Source organism: Pectinophora gossypiella, chromosome 13 (genome assembly GCF_024362695.1).
Source record: "Pectinophora gossypiella chromosome 13, ilPecGoss1.1, whole genome shotgun sequence".
Lineage (NCBI taxonomy): Eukaryota > Metazoa > Arthropoda > Insecta > Lepidoptera > Gelechiidae > Pectinophora > Pectinophora gossypiella.
Genome location: NC_065416.1, coordinates 2,526,653 through 2,550,479, shown reverse-complemented (window position 1 = coordinate 2,550,479; position 23,827 = coordinate 2,526,653). Strand labels below are relative to the sequence as shown.

Genomic DNA, 23,827 nt, shown 5'->3' with positions numbered 1-23,827 from the left:
AAGCATGCATTCTCTGCAGTAGAAAACTTGGTTCGCTTGCGACATGCCGTGCGCGGCCCCGCGCGCAACGCCGTGGCGCCGCTGTTATTCTCCGCCGCCGACCCAGCCGTAGTTTTGGACGCGCTAGAACTGCACTTCGGCCGGCCGGAACTCATCGTGCACCAGGAAGTCGCCAACATTCGCAGCCTGCCCAAGCTGAGTTCTGACTGTAGAGACATTAATGTTTTTGCGTGTAAGGTACGTAATTGCGTAGCGACTATAAAGACACTCAATCAGGAGCAATACTTACACTCACCTGAATTATTTCAAAGTGTGATGAGTAAGCTTAGTCAGTGTACTAAGGTTAGGTGGCTAGACTATGCTAGCCAACACTCTCAGGAAGGCTCATCTACCTCCAAGTTGCAGTTATTAAGTTCCTTTTTGTTAACAGAGGCTGACAAACAGTTGAAATTTGGCTCTCTTTTGGACGTACATTCGCATAGTGAACATCTTGCGTCCGCTCCACGAGCCTCGCTCGGCTTGAAAGCCTCTACGGCCCAGCGTGACAGAGTGCACGTATCTAATGAACATCTTACTGCTTCGTGTTTATTCTGTAAGAAGGCTCACAGCATTAAAGAATGCTCAACTTTTAAAACGCTTTCTGTAGACGAAAAATGGAACTTCATACGTCAAAATAAAATTTGTTTCAGGTGTCTTAAGGGGAGCCCACATAAGTGGAACACGTGTAAAACTAAGCCTTGTGGTTTGGACGGATGTCCACGTCGCCATCACAAGTTACTGCACGGCTCTGCGTCACTTCCCTCTGCGGCAGCGGTCTCGCCTCCAAATACGCGCGAGGGCGAGCCCTGCGCGAGCACGTCATTGCACGCGGTCTCGCCTCCGGTTGATCCAGACACTATAAAAGTGGCAACAGCTCATTCACCGCAACTCTCAGGCACCGTTCGTCCTCAAGTTCTTCTGAAAGTCATCCCGGTGGTGGTGAGCGGTCCCGCTGGCGATTTTGACACATACGCGCTGCTTGACGACGGTAGCACTGCCACTCTCATAGACAGTGAGATCGCGTCGCGTATCGGCGCCGCCGGCCCAATAGAGCGTATGCGAATCGATGGTGTTGGTGGTATGTCACGCCACACTGACGTAAGTTTTGTGAACTTTTATGTGCGGGGACGTAACATGGATCATTCTTACTTAATTCGGAACGCGCGATCTATTTCGTCTTTAGCGTTAAGCGCACAAACAATCGACGAAAACGATGTTCTACGTTTCAAGTATTTGGCTGGCGTAGCTGACGAGTTGTGCTACAAAGACGCTACACCTACTATTCTCATAGGGGCGGCGGATTGGTTCCTTACACTAGGTCGTGATATAAAGGAAGGCAAAGTCGACGAGCCCGTCGCTACTAAAACTTTACTAGGATGGGTGCTTTTTGGTCCTATTGGGAGTGGGTCATTATCAACGTCAAATGGTAATATTTCTGTTCATCGAGTCACCTGCTACGAACCTAACAACAACGACTTATCTCACGATTCTTTAGAAGCTCTCGTTAAAAACCAGTATCATTTAGATTCGCTTGGTGTTTCCGTGCTTCCTACTCGCCACAGCGTCGACGATCAACGTGCTCTAAATATTTTGGGGTCGACCGCGCGTAGAGTTGAAAATGGACGGTTTGAAGTAGGTCTGCCATGGCGTAGTGATTCTTGTACGACTCGCTTACCCGATAGCTATCCTCAAGCTCTCTCCCGCCTTCGATCTTTAGAAAGGCAAATGGCTAGAAATTCAGATTTTGCTTTGGCGTACAAAAACTTCATGTGTGGCATTATTCAAAAGGGCTACGCAGAGGAATGTCGTCCTGAAACGTATTACAATCATTCCAAACAATCTAATTCGTCCGAAAGCGGCCTGAGGTGGTACTTACCGCATTTCGGTGTTTATCATCCGCAAAAGAAGAAGCTTAGAGTCGTTCACGACGCTGCCGCGGTCACTAAAGGTCTTAGTTTAAATAGTTTGCTTCTTACTGGCCCAGATATGCTTCAGTCCCTATTAGGAATTTTATTTCGTTTTCGAGAAGGCGAGGTAGCTCTCACAGCTGACATTAGGGAGATGTTTCCTCAAATAAAAATTCGGGAAAGGGATAGAGATGCACAACGTTTTTTGTGGCGTGAAAATGGTGACTCGTCGGCGCCTGTGAAGGAATTTAGAATGAGTTCTATGATTTTTGGTGCAGTGTCCAGTCCTTGCACTGCAATCTACATTATGAACAAGAATGCTTCGGAGAACGAGTTAATTTACCCGCGTGCCGCTCAATCTGTTCTACAAGATCATTACATGGATGATTTTATAGGTAGCGACTCCGACGTGGATTCTGCTGCTCATTTGGCAGCCGAGCTGGTAGCACTGCATAAAAAGTGTTGTTTTGATATGAGGGCGTGGATCTCTAATAAACCCGAGGCTCTATCTTTGTTACCCAAGGAATTGTGGGCAAACTCTAGTTTTGATGTAAGCTTACCTTCCAATAATGATGTTAGCGCTCTTGGTGTCAAATGGAATCCCTATGAAGACTCTTTAGGTTTTCGCATTGGAGAGTTTAAAAATAACAAGCTCACAAAGCGTTCTATTTTATCAAGTGTTATGCAGGTGTACGACCCGTTAGGTTTGCTGACGTTAGTCACTGTCAAAGGACGAATTCTCGTCCAGTCTCTGTGGAGGGAACGTTTAGGTTGGGATGATGAGCTTCCTTCTAATTACACTATTATTTTTAACGACTGGCTTGCGGAGCTTGCATCCGTTAGCACAATACGAATACCTCGATGGTATGTGGGTATTAACTCATCCATTTTTGAGATCCACCTTCATATGTTTTCAGACGCTAGTGAACAAGCTTTTTCATGCGTCGCCTATTGGCGTTTTTTATTCACCGACGGTACAGTCAGGTTAGCTTTGATCGGCAGTAAAGCCCGAGTAGCACCTTTAAAGCCCGTTTCGATTCCGCGTCTGGAGCTTCAAGCAGCTCTTCTTTCAGCCCGTCTTGCTAACACGATTAAAGCTAGCCATCGACTGAAACCCACGCGTACTTATTTTTGGTCGGACTCCATGACTGTCCTAAAGTGGCTTCGTACTGATGCCCGAATTTTTAAGCCATATGTGGCTCATAGAGTTGGTGAAATTTCGGAGACTACGGACGTCACTCAATGGCGTTGGCTTCCAAGCAATCTTAATGTCGCTGATGATGCGACAAGAGCAAAGAGGACTTCCGTAGACTCCTCCCATAGGTGGTTCACCGGTCCACCCTTTCTTCTCTGTTCCCCAGAGGAGTGGCCTTTAGAGCCTTCTAACATTGAAAACCTATCAGACTCGTCCTTACAAGAGTTAAAATCGTCACCTCGTGAGATGATAGGTTTTCATCGTGATCGACTCCTTCTATCACCACCTGCGCCCGTCGCGTCGCGTTTTTCTAAATGGCTACGTCTTTTAAGAGCCACCGCGCGCGTGATTTTTGCCTGTCGAAAGTTTCGATCCTTTGTTCAACCTACCGATTCTCTAAATTCTAAATTATATTCTAATACTGACTCTCTTTCAGATGTAACGTCCTTTGATATATCTTTGGCAGAAAAGAGCTTGTTACTCGCTTCACAGCTCGATAGTTTTTCCGAAGAAATCGGGTGCCTAAAAACGTCCGCACCCTTTTCAAGAGATAGTCGTCTTCGGAAGATCGCTTTAAGTGTCAGCGATGATGGTCTGTTGCGCCTGAGTTCCCGCATTCTTCGTGCTCCAGGAATCAGCGCCGATTCCAGGTCGCCAATCGTTTTGGACGGACGCCATCCTGCCGTTCGCCTTATTCTCCGTCACTTTCATGAAAAAGCCGGTCATGCCAATCAAGAACTAATTTTAAACGAAATAAAGCAACGTTTCTATATTCTGAAGTGTAGATATGCTATAAAGGCCGTAGCTCGGGAATGTTTTTGGTGTAGAAAACGCAAGAATTTGCCTTACACCCCACCAATGGGTGATTTACCTAAGGAACGTCTAGAACACCACTGTCGCCCTTTCACTAATGTGGGCCTCGACTATTTCGGACCGATCGATATATCGGTTGGACGAAGGCGTGAAAAACGTTATGTGGCTCTCTACACATGCTTAGTTGTCAGAGCAGTGCATTTGGAAGTCGTAGCAAGTCTCTCTGCAGATGCTGCAATTTTAAGTCTGCGACGTTTCATCGCTCGCCGTGGTTGCCCCAAGAAGATTTTCTCCGACAACGGCACAGCATTTGTCGGGGCTTCAAATCAGCTGCAGCAATTTGGAGCAGACCATCAAATTGAGTGGCGTTTCATCCCACCTTCGGCGCCATTCATGGGAGGTTGCTGGGAGCGGCTTGTGAAATCAGTCAAAGCTGCTCTATCTTCAACACTTCGAGAAGTAGCTCCGAGGGAAGAAATCCTCTTCACTTTGCTGTTGGAAGCGGAGGCGCTCATTAATTCACGCCCGCTCACCTACGTGTCTTCTGACCCTGACACTATAGAATCGTTAACACCATTTCACTTCATCTTGGGCTCATCTTCGAATACCGCATGGTTGGGCTCTCGACTGGACGATTCCGATCTGATAAGAAGATGTGATTGGAGACGCACGCTGCGATTGGCGGACCATTTTTGGAGGCGGTGGATAACAGAGTATCTTCCTTGCTTGGCGCAACGACCAGCGGCGAAGCAAAGTATCAATTTCAAGGTGGGAGACGTCGTCTTGATTACAGACCCCAATTTACCTCGTGGCAGCTGGCCTTTAGGCAGAGTGGCAACTCTTCACCCGGGTGCGGACGGGACAGTGAGGGTTGTGGATGTTACGCTCCCAAGCGGGGCGTCAATGCGTCGCCCGACGCGAAAGTTAATTCGTCTGCCGGTAGATCAGTCAGTTGCTGCAACATAGGACTTAGTGCTTCGCACTGAGGGCCCAGAATGTCGCAAACTATTTGGTTAGGCAGCGACTGGCTGGTCTCCGGCCTGTCATTAAATGACATTTTTATTGATTTTATGTTTTTGATACGTTATTGTTTTTGTCTTTCTGCGGTGCTCTTGTCGTTTACATTTTTTCAAAAAATGTACGTATCAAAAACATAAAATCAATAAAAATGTCATTTAATGACAGGCCGGAGACCAGCCAGTCGCTGCCTAACCAAATAGTTTGCGACAGATATTACTTTTAGATTTGTATAATTATGTATATTTCTTGTGAACTATTGTATTGTGATAGTCTTGTAAAGATAGTTCTAGAACATTGATAAATAAATAAATAAATGTCATTGTGCAATAAATCAAATCAAATCAAGTATTGTTGATTGATTGAAAACACACGGTGTCAGGGTTGGCTTCTTATCCGTCAGTCCGTTGATTTTATTTTGCAGTATGCTAACTAAATTAGGAACAGTCTCACAAAGCGATAACTTCAACAACGTATCTCTACCGACAATCGATATGACGTCATTTTGGTAAAACAAAATGGGATAATATTTTTTTATCTGTAAATATATCTTTACCCATGTGAAGTATAAAGCTGTGTTTACTATATCACTTTTAAAATGTATTTATAACGTTCGTTACAAACGTTAAGTATGTTTACGATTCGCAACGTAGTACGCGAAGTGCGTCGCAAACGCCTTTTGTGATAGAGGTGTCAATAAAGGACACGTGTTGTCACTTTATAAATAGATGTCACGCGTTTGTAACAGATACGCGTGCTTTTAACACCTGTGCATGTCACGCGTAAAGTGACAGCGTATTGAACTATTTTCTAGCTTTGAACACGCAATAGTTGTTGTAATACTCTGAGGGCGACACTATCACTAGGCATTAAATATTGTTTTCACATTTAAATTTTTATTTTACATAAAAAAATTGCATTATTTCTATCTCTTCTTTGTAATAATTTTCTTATCGATCCTTTTTTTGACAACACAAAAGGCGATAGCTTACCTAGTCGTCTTCACGATTCAGTGTCTCTGCTCAACGAGGTCTCAATAATGTCCAGGAATAGTTTACGGATCTCCAGTAATGATGAGCACGCTTGTTGAGAACGCTTTAACCACTCATAGAGGTATGATAAATAGACAATCTACCTAAGTATTGTAAATGTATATTAAAGTTATAATAGTTTTGAAATTTTAATTCTTCTCTTGATTTCAGTTTTTTTACTATTTTTGGATGTCTTTAATTTTAGTATGACGTTAACTACTTATTATTATGTATATTTTGTTAAAGTCTTGATTTTTTAAAATTGTTCTTTTTTGTTGTACCCTATCGGGTCCATATAATACATGTATTGTAATACAGTGAATTATAACAACCGCTTACCGTTATAGCAATAAATGCTTTCACATTGCCCACTTTACCACGGAGGCAAATAAAATGAAGGAGTTTTCAGCCTTACCTGAATGCGATGGTTGTATCTATCAGCAATGATGTACTGTCCAATACGGTTGACAGCGACACCGGCAAGACAATCGAACTCGCCTTCTCCGCTGCCGTACTGGCCAAACTCTTTCACGAATATGCCATTTGAATCGAACACCTGTGGACAATGAGAAAGGGTTAAAATAGATTTTAACACAGGAATATAAAAAAAAACTGATTAAAAGGCGCCGCGTTTGCGAGTTGCATTGCAACATTAAAATAGTCATGCCCCTGGAAATTGGCTTGTAGTTTAATATTTTCTTTACTACGTACGAACTTAAACGAACTCAAACTATCCCTCATTCAACGCTTATCTCACTAGAGTCGATTAATTCTTTCAAATATTACCCTTTTAGACTCTTTGACTCGAGATTCGCGCCCTACTGGGCACCCTCAGGCCTGTTGTCTTAAATTTTGTACCGGGTGAGAGCCTTCAGCGCTCTCCATTTGTCCGGCCAAGTAGTTAATGACATTTGCGGAAAATCTACAAGACGTCACGTCAAGAAAAGAACTCAAACTATACTTTCCCTAAAAATATTTTAATGTTACTTTACGGCTATAAGTATAGCGATTCAATGCACAAAAAATTCACAATCGAAAATTAAAAGTGGGTGCTTAGTAATACACACAACATTTTACGACAAAAATAAATAGTATCGTAATCATAAGCACGAAAAAAGATTTGAGTCTATAACTTAATCTCTTCAGGCACAATTTCCTTGCACAATAATTAAAAATAGTATTTGGTTTTTGGTACCTTCAACAATATTTAAAACTTTTAGATTGAACAAGGCAGTGAAGTCCACTACAGATACCTCTGATTAAAATTCCCTGCATTCAAGGAACTTAATTGATAAAATTGGCTTCGTACCCGAAACCGAATGTTTGGAATTCATGTCACACTCAATGTTGGCACAAGGTCAACGATGCGAACTATTTCCGTAATCCAGTGCAGATGTAGTTGCACGTTTCTAGTTAATTTGTACATTTCAAAGGAACGATGTCATCGGTGCAAACAAATTGACAGGTGCATTAGACGAGATGTAGATATTTTTGTCCGTAGTTTCGTGGACTCAGAATAGTCACTCTAGCCTCAAAATGATCGGTGGGAATAAACACGATACAATACGTTCGTCAAAATTCTGGGCGAGCTCGCTCCATCTTAGGCCTCGTCAATGCCTTCGGGCAAGTCTGGGGCCAAGAGCAAACCCATCAAAGGTAAAAAAAAAATCAGTTTTAGATTTCAAGATATGCATGTTAAGGACGGAACATAGAATAAGGAACATAAATGGCGTATCAGGTACCTAACTGCACATTGTTAAATATAATTTGATTAAATTGACAGCCTTATTATTATTGTAAAAACATTTAAAATCGTCACTTTATATCGACAGCTGTCAGAATTTCCCTGACAGTTTTTTTCTTTAGAGATCCTGCTGCCATGTTATCAAATTAATCAAGCTATATTTTATCACTGTAGGTGTATTAAGTAGTGTGACACCCACCTGGACTCTGTGGTTGGAGGAATCGGCCACGACCATTGTATTGTCGGGACCTACAGCGATGCCACGAGGCCAAGTAAAACAGCCGGGTTCGCTCCCCCGACTCCCCACACTGAATAGTAAACGGCGTTTCTGCAGATACTGGCTCCTAGGGGAGGAACCTGCTGCTGCGAAACCTGAGATCAAACAATTCAATTAGTGCCACGAAAATTTGTAAACACTCCAACACTCCCATTTTCCACAAGCGTCAAACCTATATACACGCCACTCGTCATTCTAACCTGCTACCGCTGCTGTAGCCGCCGTAGGGGAGATGGGGGAGCCTGCCGCGTTTTTTGAATCGTCATCAGAACTGGCAAGCTCATTTGCTGAACGTAAAGGCAGCCCGAGAGACAGGCGACGGGATGTGCTCGACGAAGTGCCACTCGTATCGCGCTCTTTACCACGCGATCCGTACTTGTTCTTCAAGTATCTCGCCCAAGAACTCAAGGCCGCTCCGTCTTTCTCGCCTCCTGGTGCTACTCGCTCCGGCGAGCTCTCTCTGGACTTCAACGCGTGCGATGATCGGCTGCGAGACAACTCCGACCCAACGGTCCCGGAGCCGTATCGAGACGCTAGATACGCGGAAGGTGACGCTGTTGTAGGAGATACTGGTTCATCTAAGTCGTCGTCGTCTCCTACACCAAACCCGGTGTGACTGCTCTTGCTTCGAGCTAGACGGTTGCGACGCTCCTTCAGAGCGAGGTACCTCGAGCGAGCGGTGGGGTATTTAGATTCGTCATCGAACGAAGACGTATTCTCTTCTTCTCTGGGCTTACTGCCATAACGGTTACTGTACGATGAACCGCTGCTGCCGTATCTAGATGAAGGTTTGTCATCTTCTTCGGTTTGAGAACTTTGTCTCGTGCGGTATCGAGACGCTGTTGGCGATTCTTTAGATTTGTTGTCGTGGGCGTCGTTACGAGCGTTATTACTGCGCGCGAGCAGCGGACCAATGTCTGAGCGAGCCATCGCCTGGCTCTCGGGCTTTCTTTGCGAAGCAGGCTCCTCTTCGCTCTCCTCTGACGAGTCGGTCTCCTCTTCGGAACTCGTATCGGAGTCTTCGGCTGCCGGCTCGGCGGGCGCCGGGGCGGGCGCCGGGCGCTGGGACCCGACGAAACGACTTTGTACCCGTTGAGCGCCGCCGGCTGTTCCGTTTGTCGTTACTGGTGCGGCTCTCTCGTTGCCTGCGGATAAGAAACGATTGACTGGTTTTGCTGGGAGTCCTCCAGTGCTATATTTTGCTTTTAACTCTGCGATGCTAAGTATCGCACCTGTGTGTTTCACCGCCGAGCCGGAACTTTCAGTCGAAGCGCTGGATTCAGTGCTAGCGGCGCGAGCGGCCGGTCGGTGCGGTGTGGATGCCTCTGATGCTGATGGTCTCCTTGGAGCCACAGCTGCGGGCTTAGGCACCACCGCAGCTGGCTTGCGCTGTTCAGCACGCGTTCTTTGTAGAGAACCAACAGATTCGTCGGATTCACCATCGCTGGATGCCTGAGAAATATAGTGAAATTCTGACACCAAAATCTACGGTAGGTATACATTTTTGTATTGTGTGTGTATTGGGTTAAACGTGGAGTGTATATTATGGAATGCCGTTAGTTTTCGCGTTTTCCTTGTTAGTATCGATGATTTCCCTAAGTTCTACGTTGTACTGCAGCTGCTCTGTGTCACTCTCCGTCATCTTCCCAACTCACCTCTCGAGCTGGTGTGGGGGGTTTACGGGCTACAGAGGTTCGATCCTCCTCAGCTGGTCTAGGAGCTGGCCGGTCAGGTTCTTGGGAAGAGGCCGCTCCTTTATTTTGCCTTTTTAGTCGAGAGATCTCGTCATCTTCACTTTGCTGTCTCTGGGGTCTTTGGCGTTGTGGTTGTGGTTGAGGAGTTGGTTGAACAGGTTTAGGTGGAGGTGGAACTTCCTTTTTCTCCTTTTTTTTACCACTGTCAACATCTAATATCCTCTGCATGACACGCGGGCAGTCACTCAGTCTGAATATTCCACTGAGAGGACCTCGAGTAGCGTCTTCAGTATCAGCTACTTTTTCTTTCTCCTTCTTCTTCTCTTCGACAACACGGCTAGTTTGTTCGGAGTCAGAATCGTTATCTTGTTGGTGACTCCTGACGAAACGAGAACGGAATCTACGAGATGGCCTATGTTCAGATTCATAGCCACTGTAGTCATCTGTCGCACCATAGTCTCTCGTATGTCTTTCTGGGGGTGGTGGACGGCGTTCACCGAATTTACGACCACCCAGAATGGGTTCATCATTTTCATAATAACCCTTCGCCTCCTCTTGCTGACGGAACTGCGTCGCCAATCGATGGTCACTTTTAGATCTCGTCAATCCTTGGCTCTGTTGCAGTACATTACCATAAGCGTTTGGCTGAGTAATATTTAGTTCTCCATAACTTGCAACGTGCAGAACAAGCTGGTTAGGATCATGAGTCATTATAAACCGTATCCTCCTGTTATAGTCACCAGCTTCATAATCGAAGTTTCTCAGAAACTCGACAGTCTTCAAGAAGATTTCTTTAGTATCTACTAACTCAGTGTCTTCCCATTCCACATCGTCGTTCATGTATTTATCAGCGAGATCACAGTTGCTTTGTATATTACTTAACTCTAACTCTAAGTTATCTTTGAGATGCGTTAAGTTTCTAAGTTCAGTAGCTAAGTAACGGTCAACTTCGTTTCTAAGGAAATCAGTTCTATCTTTCAAGGCTTTTAAGAGCCGTTTGTGAATTTCGTCGACTTCCCCAGCCACTGCAGCACAGTTAGTTTGGAGGTTTGAGGTGTTACGTTCAACAACACCTAAGATATCATGAAGTCGATTGAGACCACGACGAATTTGGTTATTGATTCTTGTGATTTCCCTTCGAAGGACTTCCATATGCGCTGCTTTGCAGTCTTCGCAGACTTTCTTGTCGCAGTGAGCACATGGCATACAGTAAGCCTTTTCTGAGCAAACGTTGCATCTCTCCATGACCTGCCCAGCAGTGGGATCGGGGAGTTCTCCAGCTATTTGAGCATGCAGTTCTAGGAACCGCTGGAGAGTGACGTTGGTGGGGAATCCCTGAACACCCTGGTATGGGATCCGATGTTCCGCACGGCATTCTGGACATTTGACCTGTAATAAGCATTGAAGTTGAAATACATAGATATACAAAATAATAATAATGATGACCAAAGAGTTCTATGCCAAGACTGAATAAAAGTCACCGAAGGCGTTTACCTCACGAACGAGTTTTTTTTTTTTTTTTAAAAAAAAACCTACTTTGCCAAAATTGGAAATTGTACGCATTTTTGAGGGGATGTCCAAAAACCCACAGAGGGGAACATGTGATCGAACACATGTTGAACGATTATCTTATTATTTTGTATCAGAATTGGCTGTAAGTTGTCTTTTGATTACTCGTACCCTACGCCATTCAGGACCTCACTTATATGTGAGGTTATGTTTATTTAAAAAAAAGTGTTTTGTGACATACCTGTCTCCTGACGTAGTCGACGAGGCCGTCCATGCATGGCTCCATGCAGAAGCTGTGCTGGCATGGCAACAGCTTCGGGTTCCGGTAGCGGTCCAAGCACACGCAGCACGTCAGCAGCGATTCGAACTGCTCCATCTTTGTTTAGTCGCTATCACGTATCTGTTGGAGAAAATATTTTATTAGTCTTTCTCTGTCAGTCTCTCTCTCTCTCTCTGTCTCTCCCTTTCCCTTTCTCTTAGGATTATTTATAAGAAATAGGTCTCTTTGCCAGGGCTTATGGTGAAGGGGCCAGGACGGAAGGGGCAAGTCAGTAACTGCCATTACTATTCAGAGGCGAAGGACACGAGTCCTAGTACGGCTTTGAATTAGACTACTCAGAGCGTCATCCCACTCGCGTCAGACAGAGTACTGCGGGGCGGAAGGCAAGAGGGAAACCACTGCATTATTTTTACCTAAAAAGTAGCATGGAAAATGCTACACCGACAAGAGCGTGGCTCTTAAATTAATGATGATAATAGGTCTTAGAATTATTATCGGCTATTTAAAATTGAAACGATTTAGAAAGAATCTATTTACAGCGCAATCTATTTACAAATCACAGGCGGATTTTAATTATTAATTTACTTTTAGGAAAAAATATTATCGCAGTAAATAAATAATAGTACAGAAAATGAAGTCACAGTCCGTGGAGCAGCGTGGTGGAGTATGCTCCATACCCCTTCTGGTTGATTGAGAGGAGGCCTGTGCCCAGAAGTGCGACGTGTATAGCCTGTTTATAAAACTCTGTCACTACTTTTTACTAGCTCTGCCTATAATTACTCTTTACAACACACTGAATGAACAGAAAAAAAACCCTTTCGATTATAATAGAACAAAATTTCAAACATGCAACAGTGCAAACGTAATTGCATTATTAATAATTATTATTCCGGAGAAGCACAAGTAAGAATAGTTAAAACTTTCAGTGATTTTTGGGATGAACTCGATCGTACAAAGAATAGAATAATAAATCGTAGCACAAAATATTCAATACTTTACGTCACTCAAAGTTAACAACCCATAACTATGCCTCTTAAAACTGCCACTCATTCGTTTCCTTGCCAATTTCCCTTTCAGTTACGAAACTTTATGACTCAATGCTCTGGCTACATCGACAATGACACAAAGCAATTATGAATTCATTACTAGCTTGTCACCGTGTGTCAAAATATCGCACACTCATATTCCGATGAAACTCAAACTCAAAAATATCTTTATTCTTTAGGTAACATAGTTAAATTTTCAATCGTCAATTTTTATATAAGCAAATATGCTTTTTGTCAAAAGTCTCATCCACCAAAAAATACAGCATCTCACAATTAGGTATAGCCGAGGAAAAATAGCTGCAAGAAAAACCTCAATTTCGCAAGGAAAAGTTGTCAAGATTTAGAAATTGTTATTTTTGATACTAAGATTCTGATATCCTATGCAAAAGTTATCTGGTATCAGATATCTATCAGACAGTTTGTCAGTAAGTGTTAAGACCCGTCCTGAAGTTGCTCGGGATGATAAACATTTGAATGCATTATATTATACGTTTTTCTTTTTCAGTAGATAAATGAAAATTGCGATTATTCTTACTTTCGACCTTAGGGATTGCCACCCACACAATTTGTTTGGTGGCAAAGTAGATTGTCGGTAGACTGACGTGGAATTAGTCAAAATACTTTTTTTTAGAATAAATGGCGCTCTTTTTGGACTATGAAGTAGATTCAAACTTAAAACAACTCGGTATTTACATTACTAGAAGAAATTTTCAATCGTTTCGCCTTTCCACATTTCGCATTAATTTAATCTGTTGAACTTTTTAGAGGTAAAACATTGACACATTAGACGAAAAACAAATTAATCAACAAATTTATAGTCTTTCAATCCTAGAAATTTCACACATGGCATGTTTCAGCGATTCTAAACCCGGTACTCGGTAACGCAACGTGAAACGCCAGACGGTTTCTATTTATAAATTAGCTGGATCTTCGTTGATGCTCACACTAGTAGAGCCAAATAAAACGTTAACGCGCGCGTTATCGTTTGGAAGATCTCGACTTTAAATACTGTAATTACTGGAGGTTAATTTGTAATGTTAGCTTCTATCCGTTTGAAATTTTACGAAGATGTTGCATGGCGCTAGTAAGAGTGAATCAATATAATTGGGTAGTATCCGGTCAAAGGTAAATTATTAAATTCTGATTTCTTAACAGATTTAAAACTGTAGAAAAGCATTTTATTTTTCTATTTAACTTAGATACCTATATATGTATTTTTATCAAGAAAAATGTAAATAATAAATCCGATATTTTATTACGTTCATTTTTTATTTCTATGATGGCACAGTGTGCTTTTTCATACAAAATCTATATACCTAGTAATTTTGTGTTTTGACGTTTAGCAAAAAGGAAGTGACTAGTCGGAAACTAGCCTATTGTAGTAAAGATGTTAGTAGTTAGGGTAAAAGCGTTATTACAAAGATCTTAGAAAGTGTAGAGAATTCTACTTGGTGATGGCTCTGAGTGATTTCTGCTTGTCTTGCCAAGAAGTGAATGTTGTCAAATCAAAAGTAATAGATAGAAATTAAGAAAAATATAATCAACCATGATAAGCGATGTAATAAAGTGTCACTATAAACATCCTTGTGTGTATGTGTAAGTGTGTGTGTACAATATTGAAAACTGATACAGATTGTTCCGAATCGTACGCGCTGTCAGCAGCTTCAGATGGAATTACATATATAATCACTATCACACAACAGGATAAGGTCGACTTTTATTTTACATTGTTGTAAGTTTACGCGGTTATTATCATAATTAAAATACATAATAATGGGTTATTACCGCGTTTAAAGCAGGGATATGTATGAGACTCCCGATACTTCGACACTGTTGCAAGTGCCATGATCACGGGATGACCGGATGATGAATATCGGGAGTCTGAAATCCCTGCTTTAAACGCGGTAAGAACCCGTTATTATGTGTTTTAATTATGACTTTTATTTTGTTTGTTTTTTAAAATTCGGAAGAAAGTTCGCATTATTTATACAGTTCATCATATCTATCTGACGACTGCTATACCAAGTCCAGGTTGATTTTTGTCTCATTTGTGGCTCTGTGTCTGCCAAAAAACTTACTATTTCTACATAGATACTAGACAGTCCTTGAAAGGTCCTCGAACCCAAGAAATCTGAGACATCATAATGAGATTTTTTGTATTCAGCAAAACTGTGTACCCCATTTAGTTCTCTGACCCGTATTGTGTTTACATTCTTCCAATTTTCTTTTACTACCGATTGCAATGTGTAAACAGAGTTGTTTCCGCAGATGTATAGTAAATAGAATTATCTATAAGACTGACGTGGTAGGCCCAAAAGAAAATGGAAGGGCGATCTGAATGACTTTAAAGGCGGCTGATAGAGAACTGTGGATGTAAAGAGAGGAAGCCTTGCAGTGGAATGGGATTAGCTACAGAACAAAAAAGGCGTTATATCCCGAAGCCGTTACAGCCGTTGGTCCTGGCTATTAGCCATAAAGCACCTCCACCAACCCGCATCGGAGCAGCGTGGTGGAGTATGCTTCATACCCCCTCCGGTTGATTGAGGGGAGGCCTGTGCCCAGCAGTGGGACGTATATAGGCTGTTTATGTATGTATGTTATGTATATCCCGAAGAGCCGATTACTCTAGCCATAGCAGCGGCCAGTCAATAAGCGATGCCAAACATTATCATGTCTCTAATAGTAACCCTGCAGACGGCTGATCTAAACAGCCTCCGTGGTCTAGTGGTTAGAGCGTTGGGCTCACAATCTGGAGGGCCGGGTTCGATTTCCGATGAGGACATTGTCAAAATCACTTTATGAGACTGTCCTTTGTTTGTTAAGGACATTGCAGTCTGAAAAAGTAAGATGATTCCGTGCTTTGGAGGGCACATTAAGCTGTTGGTCCCGGCCGGTAGCAGTAAAACACCTCCACCACCCGCACTGGAGCAACGTGGTGAAGTATGCTCTATCCCCCTACGGATTGAGGGGAGGCATGTGCCCAGCAGTAGGACGTGTATAGTAGGATATATAAAATGTACTGTTTATGTAATAAAACACGTTTTATAATATCTTGTCTGTAACACAAAGAGGTTGCTGAAAATTATAACTCTCTTTTTCTTCTTACTTTCTTCTTTCTTTTTACAACTTCTAACTGTTTACCACGTGTAGCTACTTTATCTATTGGATATTACAAAAAACGTTAGTTTTCATAAAGCGTGTCAAAATTACGCTACTAAATCAATGAATGCCATCAAATAGCTTATGCGAAGTGAACCCTATCTTTTGTCTTTACATCTTTGTTGTTTCTCCGTCTTCCCTTTCGTTTTATCTTTTCGTTCCATCTGCATCTTAACACAAAGACAACAAGTAGGTAAGTATATGAGGGGTAGATAAAAATGCTAATCTTTGAGAGGATGTGTGTCAGTAGGCTTAGTCTTATCCAAAGGGCAAATGTACGATTATGTGTTGTTTATTTGTCTCCGTATAGGCATAGAATAAATAATATATGTATTATTTACGGGATACGGGTAGAAGGGACATTCCCCGCCCCGCACTAATAAGCTTAGAGCGAACTTCATTTACCTCTGTCCCCGATGGGGGCCTTTTTAGTCATATCCCTAGCATTATCCCGTTTTTCACAGGGTCCACTTGGCTAACCTGAAAATTTGACAGGTCCGGTTTTTTTACAGAAGCGACTGCCTGTCTCACCTTCCAACCCGCGAAGGGACAACCTCCGATAATACATTTCTCGAGAATATGGCTTTCCTCACGATGTTTTCCTTCACCGCTGAGCACGTGATAATCATTTATGTTCCAAACATGAATTCGAAAACCAATTTGAGAAACATTGGTTTAGGTCTGTGCTGGATAAGGATTCGGCGGATGAGACGTCCGTAATGTAAAAATTGACGATTCAAAGTGTAACTATGTTACCTACTGAATAAATATATTTTTGAATTTTGACTTTGAATTTGAATTTTGAACCTGCGACCTCAAAGTAATAGGCTCTTTAGTCTATGTAAGCCGTATTAAGGAGTAAGGCGTCTGCGGATCGTTTGTCTCGCTTGCACGTGTGAATGTGATTTTTGTACGGAATGTCCGGGCTGGGGTATTTGATAGAGATACCAAGATAAAAATACGTACTTATACGTTTTATTTTTTTGTTAAAACCATTTAAAACTGTTACCAGCTTTTTTAAAATTTTTTATGACGTGACTTATTGTAGATTTGCCGCAGATGGCATTAACTACTTGGCCGGACAAATGGGGAGCGCTGATGGCTCTCGCCCGGTACAACGTTTAAGACAACAGGCCTGAGGGTGCCCAGTTGGGCGCGAACCTCGGTTCAGGGTGTCGTCTGAGAGGAAAAATATTTGAAAGAATTAATCGACTCTGGTGGGTCGATAGCGATAAGCGCTGAATGAGGGTCGGAATCGGGGTCCTGAACTGTTTGGTGTCGCGAGCTGATTGGCTGCCTCTATGGCTAGAGTAATCGGGTCGTCGGGATCGTATATGACGTCCGTTGACTGCTACCAGCAAACGTATTAAGTACTTATCTAAAACAATGTTGACGATGAACCGTAGTGCAGACATAGACAAAAAATCCTGTTCGTTATATCTACCGCTAGAGAACTACAGAACTAAATAGAACACTCTCTTCTTCCTCACCATTAACTTTCGATATCTCTATCGCATAAACTAACCACGTCTCCTTATTTTGCACATTTCTCCAATTCTATTTTCGCTCTGTTATCCTATTCGCCTCTTGATGAAAGCATTATATTTAGTAACAGTTTATCAGACCACGCTGCGTCATAACTACGTCACTGGTTTAATGGGAGAGGAAATTGTGTACCCTACGTCATTGGATGAAGGTTGAAAACAGTATGAAAGTTTCCTGTTCCATTCATTTGTTTTTTGTGATTCGATGTTTTTGCGGAGGTGGTGTGAATTGTTGGTGTTTTTGAATGTTATAATGTCTAGCAGAGGATTCGTTTTAGATTACTTTAGACTAGAGTGAAGACTGTTCTTCTAACGATATTTCTAATTTTAAATCATCTTGTACTTAGATAGACAATGTCAAGGAATAGCTTGCCTGAGAACATCCGTCTCGAACCAAATAAAAGTAAATATAAAAAATACTCGAAATCACTTTGTGAGACTGTCCTTTGTTTGGTAAGGACTTTTCAGGCTTGAATCACCTGATTTTCCGAAAAAGTAAGATGATTCCGTGCTTCGGAGGGCACGTTAAGCCGTTGGTCCCGGCTATTAGCCGTAAAAACACCTCCACCAACCCGCAATGGAGCAGCGTGGTGGAGTATGCTCCATACCCCCTCCGGTTGATTGAGGGGAGGCCTGTGCCCAGTAGTGGGACGTATATAGGCTGTTTATTTTATGTTATGTATGTTATAAAAATACTTAAACAATACCTTTTAGACTCGTCTTATTTATGTTACGGATTGTTAATTTTTTTTTTAAATAATGTGATACATTCATTGTGCTCCTACTTAAAAATTACTATTAGATATAAGTAGAGACTCTTTCCTGCAGACAAACTGTTTAGACAGTTTTGCAGGGCATTAAGAAATTATATATTTAGTATTAAGATTTAATAAATAAATAAAAAAATAAGGTAAGGTGAGAGTGGTAGAAGCGAAAGAGGTGTGTCAGGATCATAATAAGTGGAATTCTGTGGTCCATTCCTACCCCAAAGGGAAATATAGTGATAAAATTTCGTCGCGGCCATTTTATCGATTCTGACGATATAATTATGTCGTATTGTCCATTGGTGCTAAAATATGAACACAAATCAAACAAAATCACGTGACATTCATGTTAGGGGAAAAAAAACTTATCGATTTCGAAACAAAACATTGAATCGATTGAAATACGATTCGCCCTCGTCCACTACTTAGTTTTTGTTACCCTATGGACCTTATGTTGTCCGAATATATATATTTTTTTGATTGATAATTATATCACGTTGCGCATGTTTGTTGCCTTAAATAAACTTTTTTTATTATTTTTTTTTTTTCATGTTAGCCCTACAAAACTTGGAAATCCGATTATTTTCCCACCCCGGATGTTAAATCGCGTTACGTATCAAGACTATTACTACGCTCTATTAATAAACAAACGTTAATATTTGACTTCATCACTGTTTATCTAACTACCCACGTTTCGTATAGTCATCTCTATTTCAAGAATTATTGGCAAACAAACTAAGCTTTTAAATAAAGAAAAACTGTTTGCATCATTTTCTTCGTATTTGGCTTTGGAGAACATTTTTCTTTGAACTTTTTTGCGCATTTACAATAGCGAATAAGCATAAGATACGAGGGGGGATGATTCTGAGTTGTTTGAGTGGAATTTTCCGTCGCAAAAGTATGGAACGGAAAACAATAAAAAAAACACTAAACATGAGTTTTCCGACAGGAAATTCCACTTGATATCAACTCAGAATCATGGTCTGAATCACCCCCCTCAGTATTCGTTACGGTGTCACTAACACCCATACCTACATGTATGGCTACCGTTTGGGATGATTCAGCTGATTATTCTGAGTTAATATCAAGTGGAATTTTCTATCGCAAAGGTATTCATACCTAATGATCTAAATTGACTTCAGTTATCATATTTAGTTATTTTGAGTCAGAGATATTTTCGGCCTCCGTGGTCCAGTGGTTGAGCGTTGTGCTCACGATCCGGAGGTCCTGGGTTCGAATCCCATTGGGACAAATCACATTACAGGCTGATCACCTAATTGTCCGAAAGTAAGATGATCCGCTCCGTCCGAAAGTAGTCAGAAGAAGTAGAATTCTCTGCCGTCTTCTGTATATCCAAATGCATATAACCCGGGTGCTTTCAAGGCCAGAGTGAACAGGCACCTTCTGGGCAAAGGTATTTATACCAAAAGGTATTTAATATTTATACCATAAAAAAACATTGTTTTAAGCTTACGTGCCGACTTGCCATTAACACTTTCAAGGAAGTTCCGATTCCAAGGTGTACTATCTATTATGAACCATCAATGACCCATGGTCTCTGCCCGTGAAAGGGTTAATTGTGGGGATTCCAGTACACACCATTTAATTAAGTTGTCAGCACACGTCAAACGAGTTGCACATCAGCGAGATGCCTCTTTTATTCGCTCGGATTATCCATTAATTGGAAACTACCCTATTATAATCACTATAACAAAACAGATATTTTATATAAGTAAACCAAACAAAATAGTATTTTATGCAACAGTTGTATAAGAAGGGTCAAAAAATGCGAGTGGCGTGAGTTGCGATGTGAGCCTTGGCGAACATCGCAATAAGAGACGCCACGAGCATTTTTTGACCTAGTTATACAACGTTGCATACAATACTTTTTCTACGACGACGTCATTTTTCCTTTTTATTTTATACTTTTTAGTGTTTTGAAACGAAACACAAAAATTTTCCAATTTATTTTCCAACGCGCGGGAAAATGGCGGCAAATGTATACTTTTTTTTTATAGTATATCTATGGCACCAAACAAAGTAAAGGTGCCAGTACCCGGTCAAAAAAAAAAAAAAACAACAACAATGCTTTTTTGGCGACATTATAGTACAGTTACACTTTGTAAACAATGCTTTTATAGGCCATAGAGCGTACACTTTTTCAAAGAGTTTAATTATGTATGTACTTATATTAGACTTTTTGGTTATTTAAATGCCAGATTAAAGTAGAGGAGTAGAAAAAAGCTTTTATAGCTGTCATAATTCCATACAAAAATGAAAATCCTGATATTGAGTACGATTCGCAAGAATCCTATGTGCTTTTAGCGTAAGCAGCGATTCGCGGTAAATCTTCAATAAGTCGCATAAAAAAACTAACGAGATTAAATGATGTAAGTATCAGGCGATATGTGTCGCACGACATTTATCCATAATGAGTACACGGTTTACGATATTTTGTTTAATGACGTGTTTGCTTTGAAAATCGAAGTAGGTCAAGAACATTTTTTAAAATAACTGGAAATTTTGCAGTTGGATAGGTTTGGATTAAGCAGAGGTGGGTTTGGATTAAGAGTCATCAAGGGTCTCGACCAATAGGCGCAGCGAATGCTATCTACGTGGATAGACGTTGTACGGTTATTGGTTAAAGGCTCAAAGCCCTCGATATAATTCGGCCCGCGTTTTCTTATGCCGCAAGCGCAGAGTAGTATTCATCCTGTACTTACCTGTATTTTATGATTACAGAATTTGCTGGAAATGTTACCATCGAATAAATATTTTAGTATTAGACAAAAATAACATTTTTTTTTTCAAATTTAGAATAAGTAATTTAAAGAACGGAGATCGGGAGGTAGTCCAACTTTTTCGGTCATGTTCGGTTCGTAGCTATTTTTTATAAATATAATTTTAATATAATAAAAAATTTGGTTTCATAAAATCTATCTATCGGCGAGTATCTGGGATTGGTATCTCATTGATGATTTCTGTGCTCGCCCCTATAGGCCTTGATGCTTTGTTATGTTATGTTAGAGTTACCCCCTAATAGATATAGTCCTTTATATATTTCTACCTGCGTATATATACGTAGGTAAACTTTATCGATCGACTTTCGAGTCGAAGGCGACTTTATCGATCAAAGCGTATCTAGTTCGTATTTCACTGACGTCACATTTAGAGTGTCATTAAACAATCTCTTCTTCAAGAAGTCTTTAAGACGCATAATCACCTTTGTGTCTTCGATGTAACGATATAAATGACATGCAAGACGTGAAACGATTCCGCATTGCAATTCGTTCGATGTCATTTACATCTTTATGGCTTTGGCATAAAGATGTTATTGCCCGTTTATGTCGTTATCACGTCGATAAGACGATTCCGTGAGAAATATTAAAATGTTATCTATTTCACTAATAACCTGAAGAATTCTTTGCGGTTATCGCTATCAACCACTACAGTCGATTGACTCTTTCTAATTTAATCCTCTCCGATGAGTCCTAAGTCGAAGTTCGCACACAACTGAGCACTTTTAGGCTTGCTGTTTTAGAGCGAGAGCCCTTAGCGCTCACGATTTGTCCGACCAAGTAGTTAATAAAGAAAAAAAAAATAATTTTGCTTTATTATTGCAATTTGCTTTAGTGTGAAGAACTAACTGTTTACACTTTTTTCACAATGTCCATACTTTAAATAACAAAGTCTGTTGCCTGTCTGAACGCTATATACTCAAAAAGTACTGAACGGTTCCTCATACTGTGTTCTGTAGTAGACGAAACGATTAAAGAGGAAGGTTTATGTGACGAAATAATAATAACTTTTTAAAAACAACGTTTTTAATCTGTGTCGTTCGTATAATGTACGGCGTGTGTCTATAATGGCAGTTAAAAACACATCTTATGTTATCTTGTGTTAAATATTTTGTTAAAAGACTTTGCAGTGAGTTGGTGAGGTATGTATTGGGCAGGCGTATGACTATACTAAAATACTTGAGGTAAATAATTTACTTACCTTGCTTTAAACCATTAAAACTTTTGTTAATAAAACACCTAAAAGAAGGACTTTATAAACAGGTTAGTTATCATTTTGCCACCGGAAATAAGTATTAGTACCGGTAAATATATTCACCAATACTGAAACTATTTCAGCTTCAGTAACTCTTAATTATAATATGAATATTTATTTGTTTTTAATACGTATTTATTTTATTTCTTTTTTCGACTGAAACACAAAGGGTTAGGTACTTCGAAGTTCGCAGTTTTCTTTGTTAATATGTTGCAACACTGGCAGTGACGTCACTTCATGAATTAGCAGTTAATTCGTAAAACGAAGCGGATACTTACAGCAAAATTATTGGCACATTAAAAATAACACTTTGGGGTTCACACAAGCGGGTAGCGTTACTTTTTTAATCGGGACTTTATTCACACTGGCTGAAAATTCCTAGTTTATTTTTTACTTGTCATTGCAGCGGCGATGGCGGCACTTTCAAAAATGGAACAGCGAGGAGAGAGTAAAGTTCTTTCTTTTTAAATTTTGAGACTAGAATGTATCACAGGCATGGGGTTGCGCTCAGGAACGCGCGCTAGACAATACTGAAGGGAACACGATCCGACTGCGCGGGAGTGTATTTTTGGCAACCTCTCGAGCACGCGCTCCTCTGAAATTTATTTTACTCTCCCGTCACAGTTTACTTTTGGACGTTAAAAGGTCATTGGACAGAGAGGTGAGATGGCGTGATTGGTTTCAGTAAAAGTAATTAACATTAACATCATAACATAGGCTCACAACTATATCCCAATTGGGGTAGTCAGAGGTACATCCATTGCAAGATGAACTAAGTACCCACACCTCACCGACGTTTTTGTTGAACTGTTAGACCAACGTGATAGGTGGTGAGCCGTATCTCCGTCTATAATGGTCGAGCTAACTGTGTTTGTGAAAACTGCACAATAACTCACTTGTAGCGGGTTCGTACCGGCGCACGATTGAGAAGCAAGCCGGTGTACAGTCATGGGGAATATCATATACCCACTTTAGAACCATGACGCACTAACATATTTGACATTTAATGAGACTTACGGATTATTTTTTATCAAAAAAGTTAATGTGACATGGTTCCAAAGCGTATACCTATTGGTACTCGTGACCATACCACAGGATTACAGTGACTTTAAAAGTAATTGACGAAGGTTTTTCAAAATCGACGGTTTGTTTTCCGGTAATACTTAGCTATTTATATCCATGCCATATTGAAAGCTCTAAGTAACAATACTATTCACGTTTTACATGTGTAAAACTCTATTTACCTTTGCAAGTCAAAGAATTAATGTTCTGTTATCTTCTTTAACGATGGTTATAAAACGAAGAAACGTGTTTTTTTTTTAATGAAAACATTGTGTCTACATACCGTCATTTTTCATTATAGACGGTGATACGGCTCACAACTTATCACGTCGGTCTACCAGAAAGCTCGGTGAGGTGTCGGTACTTAGTTCATCCTGTACACGACCCAATTGTTTATCATGTTAGAAAGGATTCAAACCGTCTGTCGGACTTTACATGCCTGGGAAGTCAAGCAGCTAAAATGTTTGTGTTCTATGTTTTTATTTGCACCCAGTCCAGCATAGGAGCATATTACATACATACATAAACTCACGCCTATTTCCCACCGGGGTAACCAGAGACTATGGAATTCCATTCGCTTCGATCCTGACACTTCTCTTACTTCCTCCACATTCATCAATCGTTTCATATACCGGTTCAGAGTAAATCGTACTAAACCTTTTCTAAGGACATCACCAATTTGGTCAATGTACG

At 41.0% G+C, this 23,827-nt stretch overlaps 1 protein-coding gene across 5 annotated transcripts in view; it reads right to left on the bottom strand.

The window, feature by feature from the left end:
- The window catches only part of LOC126371691 (RING finger protein nhl-1), a 169,973-nt gene that overhangs the window by 15,646 nt on the left and 130,500 nt on the right, over positions 1–23,827 (bottom strand). For 2 of the 5 annotated variants that reach the window (XM_050016990.1, XM_050016988.1), the window contains exons 4-8: positions 11,468–11,626; positions 9,679–11,106; positions 8,224–9,475; positions 7,946–8,118; positions 6,418–6,558 (exon numbers count right to left, since the gene is read on the bottom strand). In XM_050016990.1, the coding sequence (XP_049872947.1) occupies positions 6,418–6,558; positions 7,946–8,118; positions 8,224–9,475; positions 9,679–11,106; positions 11,468–11,602 (3,129 nt within the window). In that variant the 5' untranslated portion in view covers positions 11,603–11,626. Of the gene's footprint in view, positions 1–6,417; positions 6,559–7,945; positions 8,119–8,223; positions 9,476–9,678; positions 11,107–11,467; positions 11,627–22,350; positions 22,608–23,827 lie in introns of those variants that run through there. The other 3 variants (XM_050016992.1, XM_050016991.1, XM_050016989.1) reach the window with 3 other exon arrangements.